The sequence below is a fragment of the Lynx canadensis genome, chromosome E2, assembly GCF_007474595.2.
Source record: "Lynx canadensis isolate LIC74 chromosome E2, mLynCan4.pri.v2, whole genome shotgun sequence".
Classification (NCBI taxonomy): Eukaryota; Metazoa; Chordata; class Mammalia; order Carnivora; family Felidae; genus Lynx; species Lynx canadensis.
The window spans coordinates 50,095,228-50,110,845 of record NC_044317.1 but is presented as its reverse complement, the minus strand read 5'-3'; the positions used below and the strand labels follow the sequence as shown (position 1 = coordinate 50,110,845).

General features: G+C 60.8%; 1 protein-coding gene across 1 annotated transcript; it reads right to left on the bottom strand.

Annotated features, from left to right (window-relative positions):
• Nucleotides 1-6,072: 6,072 nt before the first annotated feature.
• BCAM (basal cell adhesion molecule (Lutheran blood group)) lies at nucleotides 6,073-15,618 on the bottom strand. Its single transcript, XM_030299265.1, has 15 exons — nucleotides 15,537-15,618; nucleotides 13,643-13,764; nucleotides 12,823-13,051; nucleotides 12,664-12,734; nucleotides 12,345-12,441; nucleotides 12,071-12,253; nucleotides 11,470-11,606; nucleotides 10,946-11,102; nucleotides 8,806-8,921; nucleotides 8,556-8,697; nucleotides 8,228-8,364; nucleotides 7,898-8,042; nucleotides 7,655-7,799; nucleotides 6,669-6,786; nucleotides 6,073-6,551 (listed from the first exon to the last, which is right to left on the bottom strand). Exons 1-15 carry the CDS (start codon nucleotides 15,616-15,618, stop codon nucleotides 6,546-6,548), a joined length of 1,887 nt encoding a protein of 628 aa, XP_030155125.1. The 3' UTR covers nucleotides 6,073-6,545.

Here is a 15,618-nt window from a genome sequence, read left to right as displayed (position 1 = left end):
GTCCCGCCCTCTCTGAGATTCCACGCTGGTCCTCCCCGGGATTTTATTCCCGCCCCGCCCAGCATTCTGCGCCCGCCCCCTCCCAGGGTTTTACACCTGCCTCTCCCCAGAATTCGATGTTGCCCCTCCCCCAGAATTCAATCTCCGCCTCCCCTGGAGCTCAAACCCCACCCCTTTTGCCCTCCAGGAGACCGCTCGCGCCCCGCCCCCGTCTCCGGGCGGCTGGTTGAGATTCGGTCACGCCCTCTCCAGAGTTTACAGCGGTCTCCGCCCCCCTGAAGCCACGCCTCCGCGACGGCCCCGCCCACCCGCTCTACTGGCAGTGGGTCCAGCCTCTTCCCGGGAACTCAGTCCCGCCTGGTCTCAGCCCCGCGCGAAGTTCTGTCCCCGCCTCTTCAGCTGTAGCTGAAGCGTCGTCACACCTGCGTGAGGCACGTGGGTTCTCATAGGCCCGCCCCCTCCTGAGCCCCGCCCCCAAGCTGAAACCACCCCCCCCCACCCACCCACCATTCCCGCCAGGAGACTTTCCTAGTTCTTGCCCCTCGCCCGGTGCCTGTCTCGCTACTGGGTGCGTCTCGGTTTATCCTGTGTCTTTCTAAGCTCTGCCCCGGACTCTGGGCGTCGCTGCGCCATTCCTTTCCAGATTTCTCTTTGCCTCTCTGTGCCTCTGGCTTTATGTCTCTCACAATCTTTGGATCTCCTTCGTCCCTTTATTTCTCTGCCTCTGGAGTCCGCACGTGTCGGAGTCGCTTTGTGTTTCTGGTGTTTCTGCTCTTTGTCTTTCTAACACCGTTCCTGTGTCACTTGGTCCCCGCGTCTCTTTCCATCCCTTTGACTCTGTCCCTGTGTCTCGATGTGCCTTCTTGTTTCTGTCTCTCTCGACGTCTCTGTTCCTGCCTCTGTTCTCTGTGGTTCTCGCTCCCCGCCAACCCCCTGTCCTCTCCTGTATTCGGTCCCTACCTCCCCGTGACCGCGGCCTCCCGCCAGGGGGCAGCACAGACCGGCCCCCCGCGCTCTGCTAGCCCTGCGGGGCTGGGCTAGGGTCGGGCCTCCAGATTCCGCCGGTCCCTCCCCTTGTCCTTGTCCCACTTCTATCTTCCCAGCCTCCTCGCGGCTTTGTGTCTCTCGCTCTGACTCGGCCCCTTTGTCTCTCCCCGGCGGCTCCCGCTCCTCCCCACCCCCACCTACCTCTTCACATTCCTAGGGCTGACCGGGGGAGCTGGTGAGGCCGCCCAGTGTGGCAGGGTGAGGGCGGGAAGCGGGAGGCTGAGGGAGGGGATGCCACTGAGCCCCTGAAATCCCTCCTTTCCATTTCCTCTAGGGTGAGGGTGTCGCCGATCAGCTGGGCGCAAGATGCTTGAGACCTTCTTGTCCCCACCAAGAGGAGCCCCTAGACTTGCCCTCCTTCCCCACAGCACACGCCCCAGCTTTCCTCCCCAAAGGGCGAGGTCTCAAGTAGGGGAGACTCTTACTGACCTGCCTTCTCTTGGTAATGATACTATTAATAACCGTATTTAGCACTTACTGTGTGCCACGTACACATTTAAGTGCAGTATATTATCTCAAATAACCCACACCTGACCCTATGTGATAAGGAAACTGAGGCACAGAGAGATGAAAGTGACATGGCCCAACAAAGTTACAAAATGGCAAATCCAGGGGCGCCTGGGTGGCTCAGTCGTTAAGCGTCCGACTTCCGCTCAGGTCGTGATCATGCAGTTCCGGAGCTGGAGCCCCACGTTGTGCTCTGTGCTGACAGCTCAGAGCCTGGAGCCTGCTTCAGATTCTGTCTCCCTCTCTCTGCCCCTCCCCTACTTTCTCTCTCTCTCTCTCTCTCTCTCTCTCTCTCTCTCAATTAAATATATATATTTTTAATGGCAGATCCAGATCTGACATCTCTTAGTTAATTCCTCGCAAGAATCCCACGGAGGAGACACTATCGTGATCCCCATCTGACTGAAAAGTGCACTGAGCACAGGGTGGCCATTGGCCCCAAGCCACCCAGCAAGGAAGTAGCAAGCAGGGATTTGAACCCAGGCAGTCCGTGCTCTTATCCTCTCTACCTTACATGTCCTTCAGATAGCATGTATCTCAGGCTTGGCACAAGCCTGGTATGAGCCCAGCTGGATAAATGTGGGTAGTAAATGTGATCTCTCTGGCCTCTCCCCAGTCTGGAGCCAGCCTAGAGGGTCAGGATCTCTGGCTTTTAGTGAGGGCTTTGCCACTAATTTGCTCTGTAATATCCTTGCCTCTGTCCCCACTCCCCTCTCTCCCTTCAACAAAATACCCAGTCCCCAGGGAGATTTCTTCCAGGAAGGGCCCGCAGCACCTGCTCTTTTCTGGCCCTGTCAGTGAGTGAGCTCAGCTTTTCTTTCTGGCTGTTCTTTGTTGGGTATGTTGAGCCCAGGAGGGAAGCCCCAGGAAGGTAAGCTGGACTTTAACGCCCCTTCACAGGCGGAAGGGGACATACATGAGGCTGCGCACTGCCATGTTGATTGACAAATGCCTGGGTGGGTCTCATGCCTGAGGAGTCAACTCTCAGTGTCGAGAAGTCCCATGGCACTTCGCTGAAGAGCCATAGCCTCCGGGAGGTATAGGCACAAGGCCAAGGTCTTTCTGATAGAGCTTTGAAGTTGGTGCCAAGTATTTACCTGCCTGGCAACCTGTAACCTCTTTTTCTTCTTCCAACAGTCTACTACCCTACTACCAAGTTTTCCTATAGGGCATCCCCTACACTCAGTCCTTTTGGTTCAGAGGGAGCCTGATCCTGTCCTGGCCAATCAGTGCATTTGATCCCTTGGCCACTGGGATTGGTTCAAAGGTGGGGGTGGGGCCCATTCCTGTCCAATGGGAATTAGCCCTGAGACTTCCTCTTGAATTAACAGTAAAGGAACACAATTTTTTTGATAAGACTTTTATTTTATTTTATTTTATTTTATTATTATTATTTTTTTAAGTAGGCTTCACACCCCGACATAGGGCTTGAGTTTAGGGCCCCGATGACAACAGGACTTGAGCTGAGGTCAAGAGTCAGATGCTTGGAGTACTTGGGTGGCTCGGTCAGTTAAGTGACTGACTCTTGACTTCAGTTCAGGTCATGATCTCATGGTTCAGTTCATGAGACCGAGCCCCACATTGGGTTGCTTGCTGAGAGTGAGAGCTCAGAACCAGTTTGGGATTCTCTCTCTCTCTGCCCCTCCCACTCTCTCTCTCTCTTTCAAAATAAATAAATAAACTGGGGGAAAAAAAGAAAAAAAGTCAGATGCTTAACTGACTGAGCCACCCAAGCACCCCAGGACAGCTTTCTGATGAGACTATTTGAGCCCCTGGATCCAGCTATGCCTGAAGATAGTCAGCCTGGTTATACGAGTGAATAATTTCCCTTTTCATTTACACGAATTTTTTACTTCCTTTTTTTTTTTTTTTTTTTTTTTGGTCGTTTGCAGCCAAACATATCCTTACTAATAAAAGCTATGGGAGCCCAAAAAAGGCACAGATTCCTGTAAAGTTGCCAGGGCAGGAAAAGGGGAGTGAAAACTTTTCAGAATCCTTCCAGATGCCCAGGCTTTGAAGGACAGGCAAGCTTTATGACAATGGGGGAAACCGGGAAGGGCATTCCAGGAATAGTAAAGTCATGAAGACACAAGGCAGGGGCATGTGTGAGAGAGGGTGGGGTCTCGGCTGTGTGTGAGGGGCAACGTCTTAGGTCCTAAATGCCGGGTGAAGGGCGGTTCATGCACTTGAGAGCAATAGGGAGCCACAGAAGGTTGTAAACAAGGGTAGTTTACTGCAAACTTGCTTTTACTTCCCGGAGCCCCAGATCCTGCAGGAGATCCCTCTTGCCCCTTCCCCCAGACCCTTGTCCAAGGTGGGGGGGGGGGGTCAGGCTGAGGGCACAGGCTGCCATCTGTATGCAAATTGCCTGGGAGGGCAGACAGATGAGGGACCTTATGCAAATGTATATCTTCCAGGGAGGAGGGCTGGGACCCTCCTCTCATTAACTCAAGGACCAGGTGCTGAGCACCCCCTTCCTCCCTGGGGTCCCCTCTCTTCCCTCCCCCTAGCCATCTGCTCACCCCCTCTCCAGCTCCCCAGATCCCTCCTGACCAATGTCTGTTCTTACAGTGGTCTCTCTCTCTCCACCTGGTCTCTTCCCTGGACCAAAGGACCCTATTTTGCTTTTCTCTCTTTCCCTCCATTTTCCTCGGATGATGATACTAATAATAAACACATACCGAAAACATACTCTGTGACAGGCTTTGTAGAAACACTTTGCATGGTTATCAAATTCTCTCAACTAGTCTATGACCCTCTATATGTTTCTGCTGTATTTTTTTTTAAATATTCACTTCTGCCATATAGAAAACAAGAAAACCACACAAATAAGGAGACAGGTGATGAAACAATGGATGGAACTGAAGAGGCGACTCACAGGGGCGCCAGGGGGGATGGCTCAGTCAGTTGAGCGTCCACTCTTGATTTCGGCTCAAGTCCTAATCTCACGGTTGGTGAGTTCAAGCCCTGTTATCAAGCTCTGCAGTGACAGTATGGATTGAACATAGGGGCGTCTGGCTGGCTCAGTTGGTAGAACTCGCAACTCTTGATCTCAGGGTGGTGAGTTCAAGCCCCACCTTGGGCGTGGGAGCTGACTTAAAGAAAAAAGAAACCTGCACAAAAATGAGAATGGATGGGAAGGATGGAAGGGTCGAGGCAGCCCCAAGTGTCTGTGTGTCCATAGGCGCTTCTTGTTGGTGACCCCCAGCTTTGTTCCCTGACGCCTGTGCCCAAGCCATGGAGGTAAAAGCCATGGCTGGCAAGCAGGTTTTCAAACAGCTACAGTCGTGGCTGGGGGCGTTTGCCCCCACGTGGCCCTGACACCCTTTTGGGTGCAGAACCCCCTGGTTTGCCCTCCACCGTGGGCATCAGAGCCATGCCGTGAGACACGATTTCAGAGCTGTGTGTGTCCCAGAACTCAGGTGGTGGGGACCTTTGATCACTCGTGTCCTGATCTAAGTGTGTTAACCCACCTCTTCTCTCCAGCTTCTCTCATTTGTTTTAAGCTGATTCAATTAACAGTGGGATCTGAGCATCTTAATTAGGCCGGTGAGCTCTTCTGTACGGGGGGACCCCGGCGTGCTGCTCGGTCGCCTACCAGGAGACTCCCATAGCAGCTCGCCAGTTTCCCACGGTGATGGACCCCACTTTGTCCATTTTGTGGATGAGCAAACTGAGGACAGAGAAGCAGAACCACTTGCCCGAGACTGGAGGCCAGAGGGCAGAGACCTTCCGGCATGCGCATGCCTTATGGTGGGTGGCCCTCCACTGGCCAGATGTGACTGATCTCCATTTGATGGGCTCCGGGAGGTGGCCCCTCGGCCAAGGTCACACATACCCATCTCCCACCCCCCTCCCGCTGCTTCTCAGCTGCTCCTTTCGGCCTTGTTTTCTTTCCCTTTCTGACGGTACTTGTCTTTGAGTCCCAGTTCTCTGGCTCTCCTTGTCCCTGTTTGTCCGTCTCTGCCTCTCTCTCCCCAGATCTCTGTCTCGCTCTTATCTCCTCTGAGCTTCTGCGGTCCACCCCCTTCCCCACCTCCCCTTCTTTCCATGTCTCTCTCAAATCGCTCTTCTTAGCCTCAGGGAGTCTAACCGGCCTCACAGTTTTTGCTATCTCTCTTCTCTGCCCCGGAAACCCTTCTGTGGGTTCCTCTAAGCCACCCCTCCTTCCCTAGGGAACCCTCCGTTGCAAACACCATGCCTCCCCCGGAGGGCGCGGCTCCACCCTAATTCCATCCCCTCCACAGCTCCCCCCCATCCTGCAGCTTCAATTCCCTTGGGCTCTGCAAGACAGACTTGAGAATTTTCCTTATGGGAAGAGCACCCCATCCTCCAAGAGGGCGCCGGTTCTCAGCGCCCTCTGGACCCTTGGCGCCTCACTCTTCCACCCTCTTTCTTATTCTTTCTCTGTGACATCAGACTTCTCCCAGGTCTTGCAAGGAGGGTGGGGGCAGGGAGTGTCACCTGCGCCCCCTTCCCGTCTCGTCCCCCACAGGAGGCTCTGCCCACAGCCTGGCGTGATGTGACAGACAGCATTTATTCCGGACTCCAGCGTCCACAGAAGATGGGAGCTGGGGTGGGGGCAGGGGCCCGGATCCAGTGTCGGACTACGCAGTAGGACGTCAGGTGGGGTGGGGGACCGGTAACGGGGGCGGGAGGTAAAACTCGCCCGAGCCGGCCGACCCTCAGAGCCTTGGAGCCTCGGAGCCTCGTCCTGTCCCGGGCCAGGTCCCGGGCTTGGGTCCAGGAGCTATTCTGGGGCCTGAGAGTCACATTCCCTGGAGGAAGGTCCCCTCCTCCCCACCGCCCCTCCCTCCCTCCCCGCAGCAGTGGCTGCTGTAGGTCCCTGCCCAGCCTGCAGAGGAAGGAAGGGAAGGGAGGGCCGGGGAGAAGTGGGAAGGTGGGGGCGGGCGGAGGCGTGAGCAGGCCTGGTTCTCTGACGCTGATTCTCTGATGTCGGGTCTAGTGCAGCCTCCCGGAGGCCCTTGGGCTCAGCACTGGGGACGAGGTAGAGAGGTCAGCCTGCGCCTGTGCTCACGAGGGCCGTTCCACCCCTCCCCGCCTCCCCCGCAGCTCCCCCCACCCGCCATCAGGGTGCCCAGGCCCTCACCCACCTCATCTCCGAAGCCCCCGCTGCCATGCCTGGCTCCTCCAGAGGCGCCTCCTGTGAGAAGACCCGTCTGCTCAGGCCGCTCCGACCCTGAGTGGCTCAGCTCTGGCTCCCCAGGTGGCCTGGGAGAGGAGACGGCGGCACGTTGGAGGCGGTCACGCCTGGGGGAAGGACTGAGGATGGGGCTCTTCCGGTTGGGATGACCTTGGGGGATGGGGTGGGGGGTGGTAAAGGCTTTGGGGTTAGGGACGGGTGGGTAGGTCGCGGTAGGAGTTGGAGATGGGTCTGGAGGTGGCTACGGATTGGAGCGGAGGGTGGCCGTGAGCTCAGGCTCAGGAGAGGTTAGATAGAGACGAAATCAGTTAGGAATGGGAATGAGGTGGGGAGCCTAGGAACCAGGTCGGTTAAGCGACTCAGTCTTGGTTTCAGCTCAGGTCGTGAGCCCCGCGGTTCGTGAGATCGAGCCCCGTGTCAGGCTCTGCACTGACAGTGCAGAGCCTGCTGGGGATTCTCCTTATCCCTCTCTCTCTGCCCCTCCCCTGCTCACAATCTCTCTCTCTCTCTCTCTCTCTCTCTCTCTCTCTCTCTCTCAACAAATAAACTTAAAAAAAAGGGGGGGGGGATGGGAACGAGGGAAGCATGGAGGGGAGGGGCCGGAGATGCAGTTGAGGGAGACACTGGGCTTCAGAGTGAGGTTAGGGGTGTGGCGGGGACTGGCGCTGAGGGTTGGAGAGGTTGAGGTTGGCTACAAACCGGGTTTGGGGTTGGGGCTGTCTGGGCATGTGTTCGGAGTCTGGGGTTGAATATGAGATGCGGGTCGGGGTTGGGGTCAGGGCCGGGGATGTGTTTGGGTCTGGGGTTGAGGACAGGAGGGAGCTGAGGCTGGCCACGTGGGCTGGGTTCGGGGTTCAGGTTGGAGGCGAAGTCAGAGTCGGGTGCAGGGGTGGGGTCGGGTCACAGAAGTCAATTCCAGGGTTGCAGGCCACTCACGGAGCCCCCTTTTCCCCCTGCCGGCAGCAGCCGGGGCGACCCTTGCGTCTCATGCAATAAAAGGCAGCAACGACAAGGAGCAGGAGGCCCACGCTGACGGCCACGGCCATGACAGCCACTCCGGCCTGGGAAGTCTGGGGCGCCACTGCAGGGACAGGACGGAGGAGGAGGGGGTCAGCCAGCGGTGCTCTGTCTGTCCCCCTGCCAGGGTCCTATGCACAACGCCCCCCCCAAGTTCCTCACCAGAGCCGAAGTGAAACACGTGCAGGGCGTTCCCGTGGGGGTTGGAGGCCTCACAGGAGACCCCATCTCTGCTCAGGGCACTGGTCACCTTCAGGGTCAGGGAGCTGCTCACCCAGCCCTGCCCTCCGGGGGCCGGCTCTGCTGGCTGTGGAGGCTTGGGTCAGCCCCGGCCCGTGGGCTCAAGGGCTCGGGTGAGGGCAGAGGTGAAGACGGCCAGTCCCCCGGGGAGTGGCTGGCCACGACTGGGGAGAGGGCAGGATTCCCCAAGGGGTTTGGGGGAGGGCGCCTGGGCCCCGCAGGGCTCGGGATGGGGGGGGGAAGGTCCCTTACACTGCCCCCCAGTTGGCTCCAGCTGAGTTTGGGCTCCGGGTAGCCGCGGGCAGAGCAGACCAGCCTGACTTCATCTCCTTCCCTCCAGCTGCCCTCACTCCTGGGCTGGGTCTCTTCTGCCCTTAATTCTGGTGGCCCTGTGGGTGGCGGTGGGGGGAGAGCGGGAGGCGCATCGGAGAAGGGGAAGGAGGGGGAGAGAAAGACAAGGACAGAGGGGACAGGAACAGAAGACAGAGGCACCAGCCGTGGACCCGTCTCATTTGTCCTGCTCCCCCACCCCCACAGCCGCCCGCCCGCTGTCCCCCACCAAAGCTGCCCCATCCCGAACCTTGGACCAGCAGCTTGAAGCTCTGGGCGCGGCTGAGGAGGGGGACGGTGGGCATGGAGGCCTCACAGATGTAGGTGCCCGCAGAATCGAAGGTGATGGAGCTCAGAGAGAGCGTGGGGCCGTTCCCCAGGGGGATTGAGTCCTGGCAGGGAGAGGAGGAGGCGGCCAGGCGGGTGTGAGGGAGGGGTCGAGAGACGGGAGAGGGCGCAGGCTGAGGGTCCCCAGGCCGCGGGGCTCCTTTCTCTCTCACCTTGGTCCAGCGCAGGGCAGGCGTGGGCAGACCTTGCACGGAGCAGTTCACGGCTGTGCTGTTGCCCAAGGGTAAGGAAAGTTCCTCCCTGGTGCTGAGCTCAAGGGGGTCCAGGTCTGGAGGGGGGGACAGACTGTCACCTTCCCCAGACCCTCACCCACTCGGCTTAGGGGCTCTCTAGGGCGACTGGGTGGGGGTGGGGGGGGCGCAGATGTGAGTGCACGACCAGAAGAAGAGCTTGTCAGGTGTTTCTCCTTGTTTTCTCTCTCTCTCTCCACGGACTTTCCAGGCTCCCATCCAGGCCAAGCCTTGAGCCCACATCTAACTCCAAAACACAGGCCCCATCTCAGCCACCTTCTTCCAGAGCCGATGACTGGGCCCACAGTTAATGCATGACCGGTGTGGGGGGGGGGGTGGTGGTGGTGGCAAGGTGTTCCTTCTCGGATTGACCACCCAAACCCCTCTACCCATCTTTTCATCGAGCCCCTGTCTGCCCTGCCTTCAAAATGGACCTTCCCACTTCTCTCCGTCTCTGACGTCCGGGTCCGACTGCCCGGACCACCTTGCAGCCACCTCCTCGCCGGTGTCCCCGCTGGCCAGGCTTCCTCCCCTGAGCTGCCAGACGGATCTTTTCGAACCACACACCCGTCAGCCCTGCCCTCCGTGTGAAATCTCGAAGTGGTTACCCAGTATATAGAGGCCAAATTCTTTGATAAAGCCGCCAGGATCCTGCTTGGTCTGACCTCTACCTACCTCCTCAACCTCACTTCTCACCGCACGCCCCCACCCCCCCCCCAACCTTTGTCCCAAACACCTGCTACCCTACTCTCTTGGTTTCTCTCCAGTACGCCCTGTTGGGTCCTGCCTCGGGGCCTTCGCACCTGCTGTTCCCCCGGCCTGGGAGCTCCTCTTCCGGCTCTTCGAGTTTCTGATCCCATTCTTTGGTTTTCCCAAACGGCCCCTTCTCAGGGAGGCCTCTCTGTCCCCCCGTGGCGGACACTGAGATTTCCCCTCTAGCGCTGAAGGATTTGTTCTCCCCCAGCTGTTGAGAAGGATGTCAGCTGTCAGCCCTCAGCTGTCAGCCCTCTCTGGGAACTGCCTCAGCTGCGGAGAGCCCCTCGCTCAAGGTCATGCCCCCTTCCTCGGGCAGGCCACGTGCAATGCCCGGTTGGTGTGGGGTTATAAAGGCCCAGCTCCCTTACCCCCAAGTGGGGCCATCTCAGCTTCCCCGGCACCCTGCAGGGCCGACTGAGACCTTTAGACTACAACTGAGACCAGTCTTCTGCCTCTGCCCAGTCCTGCTTCCGTGCCCTCCCCAGCCTCCACTCCAGCCTCCATCGGTGGGGATCCCAAGGCGCTTCCCATAAACCTCCTGCCTGCAGCTCTCTGAATGCGAATCTGCTTCCTGGGGACGGAGACAGACGGAGCCTGCATCATTCTCCATCTAGAACAGTCCCCGCTCGCCTGGCCAGTCCCTCATCCCCTCACTCTGCGTCAGTCCCTATAGGGGCTCCATCGCTACTCAAAGCACCTTGTTCAGCATTCACCACCTGTCTCCCCTACTTGACCGAGATCTCTGTGAAGGTGGGGGCTGGGCTGTCTCGTTCATAGATGTCTCCCCAACCCTGGTCACGGGGTCTAGCCCCAGGAAAGGAGGCGGAAGGAGGGCCAAGGAGGAGCAGGGCCTTTGCACAGCGCTCAGGTGCAAGGCGACTCAGAAGGCTTTCTAGGAGGCTGGAAAGTGGATGGTAGAAAGCAGGGGTGTTAACCTGGAAACGACGAGAGGAGCTCGGCTGGGATGAGGAGACTGCCTTGGTGGGGAGATGGGTCAGCCAAAGGCGCGGCCAGCCAGGTGGGCCTTGAAGGCCGGGGTGGATCGGGGCACTCGGGAGCCACGGCCGGTTCAGAGTGGGGGGATATCAGGTGTGTGCCTTGGAGAGAGCTCTCTGGCCGCTTCGTATGGGAGACTGGAGGGGGCTGGGGCTGGGGCTGGGGCAGGCACCCAGGGGGCAGAGGGGGCCATCCAGACCAGGACGAGGACCCCAGAAGTGGAAAGGGCTGCCGGCGGGGCTGTGTGGGGGTGAGGGCGAGGAGGCCGCTGGTGCCGGGGTCCCCCTGCCCGGCCCCCCGGGACGCTCACAGGCCACGCGCAGCTCCAGGGTTTTGGAGAGCTCCGCGTCCTCAGCAGCGTCGTAGTCCTCCACCCTGCAGCCGTAGGTCCCGCTCTGGCCCCGCTGAACCCCCTCCAGGGTCAAGTTCCCCTCAAGATTTGTTTTCAGCACGTCCTCCTGCTTGTCCTGGGTGACCAGGGATGAGGAAACCGGCTCAGGAGCCGCCCTGGTCCGGGGGTGGGGCGGGGGTCATGCTGGGTCGGGGTCAACCGGGTCAGAGTCAGGGGTCACCGGGTTAGCATCGTGCTAGATCGGAGCCCACTCGAGCAAGGGGGCAGAGGCCCTGCCAGGCCAGGGGCCACCCCGGCTGGGTATCGAGCTGAGTTAGGACTCTCTCAAGTCAGGGCTCAGAGGTCCTGTGAGCTCCTGGGTCAACAGGCAGGCGCCTCGCTAAGCCGGGGGCCACCCAGGTGGAAGGTCAGAAGTTGGCGGGGGCCAATATGTCACAGAGGTCAGGGGCCAGGACTTCCAAAGGAACGACGGGGTGAGTCACCTGAAGGCGGAAGAATGTGTATTCCGGGTTGGGGCTGCCGTCCCCCCGGCAAAACAGCTGGACGGAGTCCCCCTCGCGTACCCAGCCCTCGGTGGTGGAGGGGCTGTCCACCCAGAAATGCACGTGTTCCGTGGGATCTAAGAGAAAGGGCAAAGGGGAAGACGGGTCAGGGCAGACTCACGGTCAGGGTCGAAGGTAGGTCAGGTCAAGGGTAAAAGGCAAGGGCTGGGTTAGGGGAGAGAGGTCAGGCCCCAGCCCAGGGGAAGGCTGCGGTCGGTCAAAGGGTAGAGGTCACATCTGTCATAGCTCAGGTTCCCGCTTATTCTGAGATCAGCGACCAGAGAGGTCAGAGGTGGAGCTGAGCTGAGAGTGCAGGTCAAGGGTCAGAGGTCGGCGTGGGCGACAGGTCCGTGCGGGATTCCGGGACCCCGAGCTGGTGTGAGAGGGCGGGGCGTGGTTCGGGTGCGAGGCTCTGTGGGCCTCCGGCCGCTCGAGGCGGTCAGAGGTCAGGAGGGGGGGTGGTGCCTGGAGGGCTTGCGGGGCCAGGCCTCAGGGAGGTGAGGGGGCCGCGGCCGGGAGGTGGGGACGAGCCTGGACTCACAGTGCAGGGTGAGGCGGAAGGCAGGGCTGTCCAGGTGGCCGTGCTGGCCCGCGGGCAGGTGGTAGCGCACGGAGCAATGGAAGCTGGCGTCCCGGTCGGCCTTGTGGAGCCGCAGGTAGAGGGTGCTGGTGAGAGACTGCAGGCCTGAGGCCTCCCGCACCGTGCGGCTGGTCATGTAGCCGGCTGGCAGAGAGGGAGGAGGCGGCGGGTCAGCCAGCCCCCCGCCACCACCCGGCGCCGTCCCGCGTCCAGCTGGGCTCCCGCGCCCGCTCACCTGAGTTCACCTCCATGGGCACCTCCAGCCGCTGCCCGTTCCGGTACCACGTGATCTGGGGGGCCGGGTTCCCGTTCCGGCTGTTGCAGGTGGCGATCTAAGGCAGACACAGGCGTGGCCCTGGGCCCTGAGGTCGGTGCGGGGGGGGGGGGGGGACCCTCTTTCCTGGGGACTTCTCCTCGCTCCGGATACAGGAGTCTGGGTTCCCCAGCCCTCTCCTCCCCCAGGATGCAGGAGTGCAAACCTCCCCCACCTCCCAGCCCCCTCACCCCCGTCCCCCCCGCCCCCGACCCTGGAATTGAGGTCCAGCCCGAGGTACCTCCTGGGCAAAGTCATCCACCACAGACAGGATCCCTTTGTTGGGGGAGACCTCGGTGGCCTCTGGTTTTGCTGTGGGGGAGACGGTCGGGTCAGGAGCCCCTCTCCTGGGCTCTCGCCCACCCGCCTCTTCTGTGGGGGGGGGCCCGCAGACACTCACCGAACATGTGGAGCCGCGTGGTGGCCTCGGCGCTGCCCGCCGCGCCCGCCTTCACCACGCACACATAGTTCTGCTCGTCGCCCACCTGGGCCTCGGTCAGCACCAGGCGCCCCCGGGCGTCAAGCTGGTACGGGGGGCTGCGGCCCCGAGAGTCGTGCACCGTGCCCTGCAGCTCGGAGCCCTGCAGCTCGGCCGAGGCCAGGCGGTGGCGGACCCCAGAGCGGTCTGCCTGTGGGCAGCAGGGGGGGGGCTCAGCTCCAGGCCGCCTGGCCTGCCTCCCCCAGTGTCTCTTTATCTCTCTCCACGACCTTTTCCATCTGCTGCTCTCTGGGTCACCTGCCTCCTCTTGTCACCTCCCTCCGGTCCCCTGTTCCCTGGCCTGCGTGTCGGTTTCCTCTCTCTAGGTCCAGATCCCTTGTTCTCCATCACACTCCGTTCTTATCTCTCTTCCTCTCTCTGTCTCCCCCTCCAGCCCTGTGTCTCTGCCTCTTATCTCCTCTTTTTTCCTCTCTCCTTCTAGTCCTGCACCCCTGGGGTCTCCCGCTATCTCCTTGTCTGTCTCTGAATGGTCTCTCTCTGGAGCCTGCGCTCTGAACGGGGCGTCTTCTTTCTAGTCTCAGCTGTGCCCAGACACCAGGGGACCTTGGAGTGTCCTTCCCCTGGCGGGGTCTCAATTTCCCCATCTGTAAAATGGAAAGGCAGCTGGATGGAGCCCTTAGGTCCTTTGGGCTCTGAGGAGGGAATGCACGTTTGCAGCCCTGTGGTGCCCTGATCCCCAGGCCCCTTGGCCACCCTCTGGCCTCCAGCCTGCAGCACTCACCAGGAACCATTCCAGCACAAAATGGTCGTGGGCCCCCAGGGGGGTGCAGTTCAGGGCGACGGGCTCCCCTTTCATCACCTCCACCAGGGAAGGCACGGATAAGTGGACCTCGGCCTGGGCACCTACAGGAGAGCCACTGAGCTCTTTCTGCCTCTGTTGGGGACAGCCCTCCAGACAGAGCCCCTCCTCCCCCAGGTCCCAGGAGTCCTGGCTCCCAGTGCCCTCCTCCCTCAGACTCAGGAGTCCTGGCTCCCAGTGCCCTCCTCCCTCAGACCCAGGGTCCAGGACCCCAGCCCCTCCTCCCTCCCATCAGCATTTGTCTCCATCTCTCTCCACAGGACTACGGGCTCCTCCCCCGGGCCACACAGGGCCCTGGCTGCTTCTATCCAATCCTCCTGGGGTAAGACCGCACCTGTCCTTGTGCTTTCCACTAGACCAGCCGCCCCCCAAGGGCAGGGCCAGCTCTGGCTCATCCCTTGGCCTCCAGCACCCTGCGCAGGGCCTGGCACGTCGCCAGGGATCTGTGCCTCTCCACCTCTGCCTGTGTGTCTCTCACTCTGGGTCTCCATCTCTAGTCCCACAGTCTCTGCCTCTCTGTCAGCCTGACAGTCTGTCTCCGTCTCTCTCAGCCCCTGGGTCTCTGTCAGGAGTCGGGGGCCGGGGCTGCAGCTGAGGCAGAATGGGTGTGTGGGGGCGGTCAGGGGGGACAGGGCTGGGCAGGTTTCAGGAATGTGGGAGGGACAGGCTGGCCCAGACCTGCCCGGCCTGGCACCAGATCCCCCTACCCACCCCTTGGCCCCTCTGCCTCTTTGCCGAGCAGGGAAGGGGATAAGGTGTGTCCCCTCCGATTAGGCGAGCAGTGAGGCCCAGGATGGCGGGTCCTGAGGGAGAAGGGAGCGGGAGTGGGGGCGGCTGGACTCCTGTCCCAGGATCCTGGCAGACAGAGCTGTTCCCATTGGGGAAACCATGCTCTCTCACCCTCTGGGCTGGCATCCTGGCATCAGCTCTCACTTCTGAGAACCTCCCTTTCCTTCCCCGCCCAGCTTGACCCAGCCCTGCCCCTGGGGACCCACTATTTGCCATGCTTGTGCCAGGGGCCTGGATTCCCAGGCACCCACCTCTGGCCCAGGCCTGTCCCAGGGGAGGGGTGTGGGGCCAGGCCGGTGCCTGGGGCTAGTCTGAGCAACAGACAGGAGGATGGAGAGATCTCTCTTCCCTAATTTCTCCCATCTCTCTGTCCCTGGCTGCCAGCCCCTCAAGGCCTCCTCCCCATCCCACCACCACGCAGGTGTGTGGATTTATCTGGGCCCCAGGAAGAGGGCACGGTCACTCGGAAACACTGTTCCGCCGTCACTGCCCAGGGCCAGCGCTCCAGCCCTTCCGCGAGGGAGGGGAGTTCTTTAGAGCCTGGCTCTGAGTCCAGATCGGGGGAAGCCTCAAACGCATGTGGTTCCCTGCGATCTAGCTGGAAGGTCCCCGACCCTCGCAAAACTTGAGAACCTTTCAGAGGGAAGCCCTGGGGTTTTGGTCTCCTGTGTCCTGGGGAAGCCACTCCGGCCACCGGAGGCCTGGACCTTTGGGTCTGAGGAAGCAGGAGTCCCGGGACTCCGATTCCAGGGGCTGAGGGCCCCTTCGCTCCTTGGTCCCGAGCGCGGAGGGGGCTGGCTTCTCAGGTGGTGACTAACCCGCTGCCTGCCGGCGTCTGCCCAGCCCCTCCGCCGGGCCGTCCCCAGCTCGCTCGTTGGGAAGGGTATCCCCCGTGCTGCCGTATCCCTCCTCCCCGGGGCTCCCACGTTTGGCTTCCTGGGGTCGAGGAGATCCCCTTCCCCCTTCCCTTTCCCGGGGTCCCCGGGGGCCGCCCCCAGCGGCTCCCTGCTCTCTGCCCCGGCCGTACCTGGGTGCGCCCCCAGCAGGAGCGCGAGCACCAGCAGCCTGGGGGCCCTGCGCGCCCCGGCCCGGGCGTCCGGGGGCTCCAT

Excerpts from the sequence above, each read along its gene's own strand:
- BCAM (XM_030299265.1), bottom strand. The coding sequence starts at position 15,618 with ATGGAGCCCCCGGACGCCCGGGCCGGGGCGCGCAGGGCCCCCAGGCTG. Across the intron at positions 8,043-8,227 it reads GGAGCCAACTGGGGGGCAGT|CCAGCAGAGCCGGCCCCCGG; the intron begins GTAAGGGACCTT and ends AAGCCTCCACAG. Across the intron at positions 6,787-7,654 it reads CAGGGGGAAAAGGGGGCTCC|GCCACCTGGGGAGCCAGAGC; the intron begins GTGAGTGGCCTG and ends CTCCTCTCCCAG.